Source organism: Vulpes vulpes, chromosome X (assembly GCF_048418805.1).
Source record: "Vulpes vulpes isolate BD-2025 chromosome X, VulVul3, whole genome shotgun sequence".
In the NCBI taxonomy this organism is placed as follows: domain Eukaryota; kingdom Metazoa; phylum Chordata; class Mammalia; order Carnivora; family Canidae; genus Vulpes; species Vulpes vulpes.
This window is the reverse complement of record NC_132796.1, coordinates 81,159,950-81,172,244: the sequence shown is the minus strand read 5'-3', so window position 1 is coordinate 81,172,244 and position 12,295 is coordinate 81,159,950. Positions and strand designations below refer to the sequence as shown.

Here is a 12,295-nt window from a genome sequence, read left to right as displayed (position 1 = left end):
GATTAAGCTCCCTGAAAAGGCAGTTCACAGCGAGTGTGCTCTGCGTCAGGTCAAATAAAGAGTCCCATGAGTGGGAGTTTCCAAGGAGCTACTAAACAGGTCAAATAGTGACAATTCTCTGGGAATGGGGGCATTTTGGGGAGCTTCCAACTCATTCTGCACCCTCTGGTCACTGCTAAGTTGCTGTTTTTCAGATACTGTAATTGGGAGGCTGTTGGTTTTCAAAGGTACACTGTAGTTGGGGAGAGGAAAAGTAAATAGAACAAGCTAATGCACTACAAATTTTGATATTCTTACTAAAATTCAGCCATTTTTCTTGAATAAACTCGTTTTGGATTGCTGAAAGCTTTTGGTTGATTTCCAGAGTTCTGAAAAAGTTGATTTTGACCATTTTTCCAGTGTCACTGCAGGAGCAGATTTTCAGAGTCTTTCTTTGCCATTATGGAAGTCTAGAGCTCAAAGATACTTTTGACTATGTTCGATTTTCACTTTATTCAAGTATAAGATAACTAAAATCCCTTCAGAGATGTGACCCAATTGTGTACCAATTCAATTTTACAAGTTTTTATTGAACTCCTGTTGTTTCCTCAGCCTTGCACTTCTTACCTGTGTAATCAGTTTTATAAGAGATGGGTGTTTGGTAGTGTAGAACAAGGGTGTCAAATACTGCCTATGGCCTGGTTGTTTCGGGGTAGTCCCCCGATGTGTAAAAAAAAATGTTTCTTATATCTTTAAAGAGGTGTAAAAGAAACAAAACCCAAACAAACAAGACTACATGGAAGAAACCATATGTAACCAGCAAAGAGAGCCCAAAATATTTACTATCTAGCCCTTTACAAAAAAAGTTTGTCAGCCCCTACCGTGAAGGGATGGTGGGTTGGTAAGAAGTGAGTCTATTTGCTATAGTTGCCTTTCTTGTGTTTTTTAATGATTAAGTAGTCCCTTGAGGGTCCAAAATAACAGACTGAGAGGTGGAGGGGACCTTACATATTGTCCTTTCCAATACTAAATTTTCGGGATGAAGACACCAAGATTCAAAGACTTTTTCAGTGTCACAGTATAGATTATTCAGGACTAAAAGCTCAGCTTTCTGAATATTCTTAGCTCCTCTTTCCATTGAAGCTGCCTAAACATTTTCTTACCCCTTCCTTGTCAGCAAAAAGTGTTCTTTTTTTCTTTAAAGATTTTATTTTTAAGTAATCTCTTCCCCTAATATGGGGCTCAAACTTACAACCCCAAGATCGAGACTCACATGCTTTACTGATTGAGCCAGCTAGGTGCCCCACAGCAAAAAGCATTCTTAATATTTAGATAAGCAAGTCCCTCTCCTCCTTTTTCTTGTCCTTCTTCCTCATCTTTACTTTTCCGTCTAACTCACAGAGAAGCTATAGGCTCCAATTTTTTGGACAAGTCTCTACCTATGTTCTTTGTTTCTATTATACCAAGGAGAATCTCTTAAATATACACAGTTGACCTAAGTTTTTCAGTTCCCTTTAGTATCTTGCTGATAATGTGAATGATAGCAGTGGTTTTCAAACTGCTTCATTTGGCGATGGGTGAAATTCTGCCTTCGCCATGTCTGATTCAACCACAAGAGCTACACTTTTATTTATTTATTTAATGTATTGGGCTTCCAAACAAAATTTCATTTGAATAGAGGATTTAGAAGGAGAAGAGAGAGAGAGAGATTGAGAGACAGAGATTTGAAAATCACTGATTTAGATTATGGGTGAAGTAAGTCCAAGAGGAATCAGAAGTACCTCCAAATACAGTTCTGGGGACAGTGGGAAAAACCAATGCCATATCACCTCCCAATCTCCTCAAGACATATAAGCCTTGGACAGCATTGAAGCCATGGATCCTAATTCCTGGTGCACAATGGAAGAGCATCAGGAAATAAGTTGCAAGTAGGCAAATGAGGTACATTTTCAGGGTTAGGCATTTGTTCAGGACCTGGCAGTTTTCTGGGACCATGAAATGAATTGACATTTATATTCACAACTGATTTTTGACAAAGGCACAGATTCAATCAGTGGAGGAAAGAAAGTCTTTTCAATAAGTGGCGCGGGAGCAATTGAATATCCAAAGGCCAGAAAATGACTGCTAACCTAAACCTCATATCTTATGTAGAAATTAACTTTTAAAAATGGACTATAGGTATAAATGTAAAACAGAGAAAAAGGAAACAAAGGAGAATATCTTGTGATCTTTGGCTAGGCAAAGCATTCTTAAGTTTGACAATAAAAGTACCATCCATAAAATAAAAAGAATAAGAAACTGGACCTCATCAAAATTAAAAACTTTTGCTTTGTCAAAGACCATGCAAAAGGTATGGAAAGACATGCTACAGAGTGGGAGAAAATATTTGCAGGGCACATATTTAACTAAAGGTATACAAACAACTGTTAAAACTTGATAAGAAAGAAAAAAACCAGTTAGTAAATGAACAAAAGCCCTGAAGAGGGGTGCCTGGGTAGCTCAGTTGGTTATGTGTCTGACTCTTGATTTTGGCTCAGGTCATGATTGCAGGGTGATGAGATTGAGCCCATGTTGGGCTCTGTTCAGTGTGGAGTCTACTCTGCTTGAGATTCTCTCCTTCTCCCTCTGCCACCCCCTCCTCTTGCACTCTGTCTCAAAAAAAAAAAAAAAGACCTAAGGAAACGTTTTACTGAGGAGGAATTACAGATGTCATCTATGGACATGAAAATATGTTTAACACCAGCAGCCATCAGGAAAATGCAAATTAAAACCATAATTAGATATCACTACAAACTCATTAAGAATAACTAAAATAAAAAAGTAGCAAAATCGCCAAATACTGGTGAGGATGTGGATAAACTGGATCACTAATACTTTTCTGGTGAGAATGTATGTAAATAGTACACTCACTCTGGAAAACAATACTGCAGTCTACAAATTAAACATGTAATGTCATACAACTCAGCAGTAGTACTCCTGAGCATGTATCCCAGAGAAATGTAAACTTACGTTCACACAAAAACCTGTAGAAGAATGTTTATAGCAAGCTTAATTTGTAATAGCCCGCAATGCCCTTTGAGGGTGAATAGTTAACCAAACTGTGGTATAACTGCACTATGGAATGCTGCTCAGCGATATACAGGAGTAAACCTGCTGACATGTGCAACAACTTGTATGAATCCCCAGGGAATTATATGCCAAATGGGGAAGGCCAGTCCCAAAAGGTTACATACTGTATAATTCCATTTGTATACCATTCTTAGAATGACACAATTGTAGAGATGGGAAACAGATTATTGGTTGCCATAGGGTGTTTAGAGGTGGGAGACGGGGGGCTGTAGCCCTAAATTGGGGTAGCATGAGGGAGCTCTTTGGCGACAGTACAGGTCTGTACCTCATCTGTGGTGAGGGTCACACAAATATGCACATGTGGTAAAATTGCATAGGACAACATATACACATGTAAGCATATGCACACACATGAGCAAATGGAAATGGCAAGATGTTACCATTGGGGGAAACTGAGTGAAGGGTACATCAGTAGAAGTGTACCTCCCTATACTTCAGCTTCCTCTGAAACTGTAATTAGTTCAGAATAGAAATTAGAGAAAATACTAATTAGAAAAAAAAAGTCATCCTATTTTGCCCATTTCAGAGCCCAAGATGGCAAGAAAAGGAGTTAACTTTATCTCTTATCTTCTTACAGGATCTGTACCTGCCTCTGTCCTTGGATGATTCGGACTCACTTGGTGATTCCATGTGAAGGAGAAGAGAATGTTCAGAGTCCAGAGTACAAATCCAAGCTTACAGTTACAATAGGGTACTTCTATACTCAAGTGTCCAACAGGGCTATTGGTGCTTTCAAGTTTTTATTTGTTCTTGTTATTTTTTAAAACACACTGTAATATGTTGGGTTTATGTTCCTGTGATTTCTCCTCTGGGCCACTGATCCACAGTTACCAACTATAAGAGATAGATTGATAACCATCCTTCGGGGTAACTTTCTGGGGATGTAAAATATGCTAGTCTGTGACCTTTCTATTGAAAACTTAGACGCCTGCATTGTTTCTCCCGTTTCACTTTGCTCATACACGACAGTCTTCCTTCTGTAGAGGGTTGTTTACATACATAGCACTTAAAATGCGTTTGTGGGAAAGAAACTCATTGGCAAATCCAAGAGTGACAAACACAAGTGCCCCTTGTCTCCCGGATCTCAAGAATGCTGGAGGATCTTGGGAGGGCGACAAGGCAGCTCCCACGCCTCGCTCTTCACTCCCAATCAAGCCCCCAGTTTATCGTCTAGCACCAGTTCTGGCTGTCAAGGGGGAGAAACACCAGCAACTCGTAATTCTGACATCAGATGCTTAGGAGCCCGGTGCAGGGCTAGGCAGAATTGAGAAACACTGTAGACATTTCAGTAGAGTTTCTAAAGCTCAGTGAATTTCTTGTCAATCTCTCCAAGTGGGGCAATTTGCAATCAATAAGCAATTAAGAGTTGGCGGTGAGGGACTTCCTATACCCAATTCCTCTAGGAGGCTGTCTAACATAGCGAGTTATTACACAAACTGTATGGTATCCATCTATCTCTGTTCTATTGAATGCCTTGTAAACAGCCAACACTGAAAACACTGTGAGAATTTGTTTTCAGGTCTGATACCTTTCAGTCGCTTTTTATAGCAAGAAACCAATACCCTTTTTATAAAACTTCATGTCTGTACTTCAGGCTCCTTTTTTATAAACTGGTGATTTTTCTTTTGTCTAAAAAACACATGCAGAAAATTTACCAAAAAAAAAAAATGCAAAAGAATAACGTAGTTTAGAAATCATGCTGTCACTGCCAAACAGAAACCTCCAGGAGGAAACAAAATGAATAGCAGAGGCCAATTCAATAGAATCAGTCTTTTGATAACTTTTTAACAGTTCTGCTTACATTAATAATTTCAATGTGGACCAGACATTCTAATTATATTTTAAAGGAAATGTTATGGCATATTTTAAGCAACAACTCTTTTTTATCTACAATTCTGATATTTCATACTGAAGACACGGAAACCTTTCGATTGTCTTTAACACTAGAAAGGATTTCTCTTTGCTAAGGACTGATCATTCGAAATAGTTCTCAGTCTTTGAGGCACCGGTTCATAACACTGCTTTTTGTCTGTAATCATAGCCCATAATGGCAAAGACAACTAAATTTAAGGGAAAGCCATGCATGCCAGTTCTGTGTTTGCTTTTAGCAGATATGAAGATTTCCTTATTTCTTTGTAATCCTTCGGATAGTTTGTGAGGTGCAGCATTCAAAGCCAAGCTGCTGTTTGGCTGCTGAGTGACTCGCGGTTGTTTCTCCACTTGAACTGGAACGAGCTTGGGGTGTGTGTATGTGTGTGTGTACTTGCAGTTGCTTCATGATTAGGATATGCTCCAGAATACCCCTACATGGATCCGTGGCAACCTGGGAGCATTGCTGATGTGCATATGTAGAAGGGGACTCGGTGGCGGAAGGGGTAGCTCAGATGTCCCTAGACAAGCCTCAGATACCTTAGCTATAAGAATTATGCTTCAAGAAAAGTCCTGATGATGGTACTACCAATTCATGGTTAAGTTGGTCATCAAAGAACCCCAAATCATGAGAATCTCCCTTTGCTCTGCTCCTTTATTTGTAGGCGAGTTTGAAACCAGTGTAGACAGGTCTATTTTTAATCTTCAGGACAGACCTCTCAAAGATTCTACTTTCTCCAGATCTCACTTAGCCTGGTTCCTTCAATTTAAGGTGAAACGGAGGCTGAGGCAACTAACCAATATGCTGGTAAAGAGCAAGACCAGAGGAGGAATTTGGATTTCCTCCTGTCCAGGCCCTATGCTATCTTCATGAGCATTTCCTCACTGGTGGCGTATGTACGAAATGGACATATTTTCTTTAGAGTGGCCTTTGACCCAACAGTCTTCAGTAATAAAAGCAGATCTTCCATCTTTCTTTGAATCAATTATAGGAGAATGTTTCTGTACTGCCACTTCAGGGGGCTTGGTCTTGTTCCAAATTCAAGCGTTTAATGATTACATGTTAAATTGGCCCATTTTCAAGGCAAAAGAAAAAAATTGTCACTGAGCGCCTTCACCCCTGTCATTCATTCCGGATTTTGCTCAATCCAGTATTACCACTAAAGTCCCATTGTGTTACCTTCTGCACACTCAGCAAATATCAAGTCATTCAGCGAGCATCTGCCACCGCTCCCCACATCCTCCCTCCCTCTTTTACGTGTGCATGAGCTACGCACGCACATGCGTGCGCACACACACACACACACACACACACACACACAGTCTATCTGTTGCTTGTTCCTACCTCCTGATTTTTCTCCCTTACAGAAATAGAAATAGGGACAAAGAAGGGCAAAATGTATATATGGGGGCTGGGCTGAACAACTTCATAAGTAGTGTTAACTAGGGATAAATTGAGAGAAAATTTCCTTTTCTCTTCACTGTTTTGGAAAGGATAGCCATTAGCATGACTGCTTTGTGTCCTTAAGGACTTTAGTATTAGCCTAGATTGAATCATAGAGTTTTCTAGCTGGAAGGAACCTTAGGATCACATCATCTACTCCAAATTCCTCATTTTTATGCCAGGAATAGAGATGCAGAGGTAAAGTAATTTCCCCAAGGTCACACAGCTGGCTAGGGGCAGGGCTGGGATTAGAACCCACATCTCCTGGCTCTTTTTCCAGGGCCTTTTCCCACTGAACTGTATTGCCTTCCACTAGGCTCCTGAGAATTCTTTCCCAGGGTCATGTTGCATCTTGGAGCCATATGGTGCTGCCCTGAGGTCAGTGGGAAATCTACCCAGCAACCTAATACGGCCCTTTCTCCCTGTGTTCACATGGTTCCCATCTACATGGACTGCAGATGTCCCCAAAGAGAAGGAGGCATTGAGAACCCACAGGAACAATGAGGTCTCTGACCTTGTCAACTCAACACAGGGGATCACTGCCCCACCTGGAGGAGCCCTCAAGACAGCCCTCTGAGCTCCAGTCCTGTCCAGTGTAGATGGGGGAAGACTGACTTTCCCTGTCAGCTCATTTCATCTCCTACTGGTTGGGTCTTTGTAGGCTGAGAGAAATGTTTCTTGTTCTTAGATCAGGGAAAGGAAGGAAGAGCAGAACATAGCTTTGTTTGTCCTGATTTTTTGAGATGGCTTTGCAGTATTTTTTAAATGACTGTGACTGCCATTCACTGGCCATAATTTCTTTTAAAATATGGGAGAGAGCCCAGCTAGAGAAAATAACGGTCTCACTGTGGTGGTTCTCAACTACAATGTTCCCATAGCCATCCTGCCCCAATGGGGACAATTTCCAGGTATAAGCAAGGGGCTTTGTAACTAAAATGCACCCTGGCTGATGTTAAACATTGGTTCCTTATGTTTGCACTAAAATAGCAAGCTATGTGCTCTACACCCCATACTCGTCTTCTTGTATAAACTGCTTGGTCCTGTGGCCTTCCATGGCAGAAACCAGGGCAACAGGGTCTGAACACGTGGTTTTTCCTCATACCATGGCTCCTTCTGGGAACTAAGGGGTGGTGTTCATTAGTTCAGGTCCAAGAGACTTCCTTCTGGGCTTACTCCACTTCTCAGGAAATTCTCTCTTCTTCCTGCTTCGCCTCCCCAATTGGAAGTAACCAAGGAACCTTAAAGTGGATGTATAGTTCTAAGAATAAGGGAAAGACAAGGGGTCTGAGCCCCTAGATCCTTCTTTGAATCACCCAGCCCAAGTCATAGGGCAGCAATCCATAGTGCTTGCTTTGGACAAAACTGTGTCTACTTCCCTGGTCCCTTCAATACTCTGGAAGGACATGTCCTCGATCCCCCTCAGATTTGGTTCTAAATAGCTTTTCTTTTTTAAAAACACATGTCCCTCAGACAAGGGAATAAGCATGCCCATGTGCCCCAAGTGGGCTCTGGCACACTGATGGGACTGTTTTCCAGGATCAGCCTACCTCTGAAACATCTATGCCAAGAGACATCTCCAGACAGATGCCTTGGGACCATGGGGTTTGAACGACCTCCTTTGCTACCCAACTTGCTCTGGGGACTAAAAGGCATTAGAAATTCATTTTCAGAAAATATTTATTTATTTATTCATGAGAGAGAGAGAGAGAGAGAGAGAGAGAGAGAAGAGGCAGAGGGAGAAGCAGGCTCCTTACAAGGAGCCCAATGTGGGATTCGATCCTGGGTTTCCAGGATCACACCCTGGACTGAGCCACCGGGCTGCCCAGAGATTCATTTTTTTGAAGACAGCCATTGGAACCTGTATGTGGCCACAAAGGGCCGCTTGATTCTCCAAGGCCAGGCCTCAGTCATGCATTGCATTAAGGGATTTGGCTCTTAGGTCTAGGCTGGTTTCATCAGTAAACTGTCAGTATTTTGAAGCTCACCTGAGATGAGGGGGCATTAAGAGTCCTATGTTTTGGGACGTGGAATCGAGAGAGAATGAAATTCCAGACATTGATGTGCCAGAAGTGATCTGAGACCTCCTGTGTAGCAATGGAGTTGTCACACTTCTGCCACTGCCCCTGGAAGGGGACCTCTTTATGTAGCGTTGTCCACTGTTCTGTGAATCCATACAGGGTTTCCTCTTCCTTGTAAGTATGACCACCTTGAGCAAGGATAATTCATTGATTCCCCATGCATACCTTTTGGTAGAAGAGGCATCTCCAACAGGTTCTCTGGCTCTTGGTGGCCCGGACCCAGACTAGTGCTGGTAATATTCAGTGGATTGCCCTAAAGGCTGTAATTATGGACCAAGACGATGCAGACCATCCATTTCTTAAAAGTGAATTCTCAATTTTATTCTTCCTCCGGTTAGCACTCCTCACTTCCCTAGTAGTTTACATAAAAAAAGGCTGGAGGTTTTTGTCACACAGCAGCCAAGACACGGGGTAGGGAGGAAAATGCATTTCTAAACCCACAGAGTGCTGACTCCAGTGGTCAACCTACTATGAGCTGGGTCTGTTAGCAGTTCCTCTTAAGCCCCTTCCACTGTTTCTTTTCAGAGATTAGAAGGCTAACTGTCCATCGGCTTGCCTTTCAGTATGCCTAGTTGAAGGGACTTTGCCCCTCCTATCTTTTCGGGAAAAGGAGACTGTCTCCTCTGTCTTCTCCACCCTGGTCCCCAGAGCTTATTCAGCATCCCCAAAGGTATAATGTGGCCTTGACATTCAACTTCTTAGTGTCAACATTACTTCCTACTGGTTTCTTATTAAGGATCTATGCAGACGTCCCACTTTGGCCTATGTGGTGTGACAGTGGCTATGAAACGACAAGACTCTCGAATCCACTTGTGACTGCCTACATTTGTATCCCTCAATTTCATAGGCTCCGGCATCTTCCAGAATCAGATGCAATCTTATCTTACTTTAGATGCCTGGAGCTGGGGTCTGGGGAAGTACAGAATTCCCTTGGGAAATTAAGGCATCTTCCTGCTCCTGATTAGGACAGGCTAGTTGGGAGAGGTTGGAAGGCACAACAGAAGTTAGAACAAACTCCTTGTGAATGAAGGCACAAACGTGGAGGTGTGGGAACTTCTCATTTCTGGGTGAATAACCTGAGGAATCAATGTCTTTTTGCCACTCTCTACCTCCCCAGTGTATCTCTTTGTCTTTTCTTTCTCTCTCTAGCACACTAGATTTGCTCTCAATTTTATACTCCACTATCACTCTCTCTTTCCAGAGTACAAATGCCCATCCCGCATCCTCTGCAATTCTCTTGCTTCTTTGATGTCTCCCATTCTATTCCTTTCTTCCTCCATGTCTAGGTTTTGGGCATATCCCTCTTCTTAGCCCTGGGATTTTGCCTTGTGATGTGAAGTTATTTCTGGACTTAACCAGTGTTGATCCCATAGTCCAGTCAGAAGTATGGAGGTTGGAATCAATCTGATCCTGACTCTTCTTCTCCATTTTCAGTTGCGATTCCCCAAAGCAGATCTTCACAAGCAGTTTCCTTACAGCCCATCTGTTGTTAGGTCTTTGCCTTCCAAGCACTGTACAGAAGACTCTGTGGTTCCTTTTTAGTCTGCCATTTTGTGGAGCAGTGAAGTGTGCTCAGAGAAATAATCAGCTGAACAGAAAAATCCACCCATGGATTCCTATCAGCTAAATACTATTAACAGATTTTGTTTGATTTTCTCATATTTTAAAAGGCTGCAATATAATATAATGAGAGACCACAGGTTATTTCTGCTGTCATTTGGTTTGGCCGGGCAGGGGCGTTAGGTGTGGGGGTGGGGGAGCAACTCGTTTCAAGTTTTACCCACTGACACATTAAGCTGTCTGTAACAATCTTACGTTTGGGGTTTGCCACCTGTTGAACTGCTTTAGCTGAACTGATAGGCAATTGGGGTTGATTTAAATGGAAAGGATAATTAACAAACCCCTACTATAGAAAGAAATACTCACTTAACTAAAATGTATTTGTCCTTATGTTACTAAATTCACCTAAACATTTACTCTGGACTCCAACTGTTCCTATCTCTGTACAGGCAGTCCACATTAAGAGTAATTAATGGGCCTCAAGAAGTCAGCTTGTAGGTGCTAATTTATTCAACATGGTGCACAGCCCTTGGGGATGTCACTGCTTGGCAATGCCATATGGAATGCCCTTTCCAATGGCTTTTCCTTATAGGTTCTCTTAAAGGGATTCAAGCAAGTAAGAAGTTATACCAAAACGTCTCCCATGTATGGTCCTGCAATATATTGCAGCTTGAAGCCAATGATCCCTTATGACTTGTACACAACTAATGCATGTTTTGATTGAAGTTTGCATTGCTCATGTGTGGTAAGTTCTTTAAAAAAAGTTTTGGGTCACCTTTTTGTGCCATTAAACTTGTACAGAAAACGCTTTTATGGCCATTTTCAAAGGGAGAAAGTTTAAAATGGAAACAGCCCACCCTTTCTGCCCTATAGCCGTAGTTAGAACTCAGTAAGTGTAGCAAAACAGCTGTAATTGGTGGTTGTAGTATTAGAGGCGTTAGCTTGCTAGTGACTAGCTTTGGAGAGTAAATGCATGGTATTGTACATCACATTTCTTAAATAACTCATTTTAACCTCTGCAAAGAATATATTCTTCCCTGTGGTTCCCCTTCCCTCCCCTTCCCTCTGCTCCCAGGTGTCTTACAGTTGTAAATAACTGATTTGGGGGCCTGATGCTTTTTGCCAAGTAAAGTCAACAAAGAACAAACAGACCAAAAAGGGGGGAAAGGCAATTTCTCAGTCTCTCAGCAGCTAGCAACCATTTCTCAAGGGGTGACATTATGATCAAAGACTCAACTTCCCTTTGCGTAAAAAAATCAGTGGCAGCTTGGGAATGTTTTTGACCATTTGCTTACATGGCAGAGTTGAATAGCTCTCGGAATTGCATATAATTGAAAGACAGTGGACAATGATGTTCCTTTATCCCTGCAGCAGTTTTGAGGTATTTGGAGACCTCAGAAGGCTCTGCGTGACCAACAAGCAATACTTATTAAGAAAAAAAAGAAAAATGGAGAAAGACGGCAGATAATTTAGGGACTTTTTAGCTGCCCCCTCAAAAGAGTTACAGCCAGAAAAGACAAGGACATGCATGTATATGCATTGCTGTTGGTTTCCCAGGCAATGCCTAGACCTGCTCTCAGACTATGATTCTAAAGTGGTGTTCCAAGAAGGCACTCTCCTTTTTGGTTTGCTGTTCCTACTTGGACTGGCAGGTTTGATGAGGCCCATGTAAAACCAGCTGGAGCAGACCCTTTTCATCTCCCGTGCCTGTTAATATCCCCCTCCCTCCCTCCACAATTTCATGAGGGCTTTCTTTGGTTAGAGGACTTCAAAGTCTAGAGAAGTTCCCCATGTGTGTAACGTGTTGTGAACTGTGAATGCTGCAGATTCACGGCATTCAATACCAGGCGGCCAAAGAGCTGCTTTTGCAATCATTTTGGCTCTCAAGCTCTGTTCTTCATCTCATTCTCATTTCTGTGTACATTTGCAAGATGTGTGTATGCCATTTTCCAAAAATAAAATTTGATTTCAATATTTCTGGCTGACATTGTATTTTTTGAAGCATTGAACTGATGATCATAAAACCACAAAATGTCCGAGCTAGGAAAAAACTTAGACGTTTATCGGTCCAACCCCTTAATTTTATAGATGCGGAAGCTGATGATCAATGTATGATGGGAACACCATAATTAACAGCATAGCAGACTTACAACATATAAGATCCCGATCTTCCTCCCAGAGTCGACCAGGAATCAAATGGCCTCTTTTTATGTATGAGATGCTTTGACCAAGGTTA

At 41.8% G+C, this 12,295-nt stretch overlaps 1 protein-coding gene across 2 annotated transcripts in view; it reads left to right on the top strand.

The window, feature by feature from the left end:
- The window catches only part of DCX (doublecortin), a 117,775-nt gene extending 106,268 nt beyond the window's left edge, over nucleotides 1-11,507 (top strand). Inside the window, exon 7 of one of the 2 annotated variants that reach the window (XM_026014862.2) lies at nucleotides 3,686-11,507. In XM_026014862.2, coding sequence (XP_025870647.1) covers nucleotides 3,686-3,742 — 57 coding nt within the window. In that variant the 3' untranslated portion in view covers nucleotides 3,743-11,507. The remainder of the gene's footprint in view (nucleotides 1-3,685) is intronic. The other variant, XM_026014861.2, reaches the window with a different exon arrangement.
- Nucleotides 11,508-12,295: the final 788 nt, after the last annotated feature.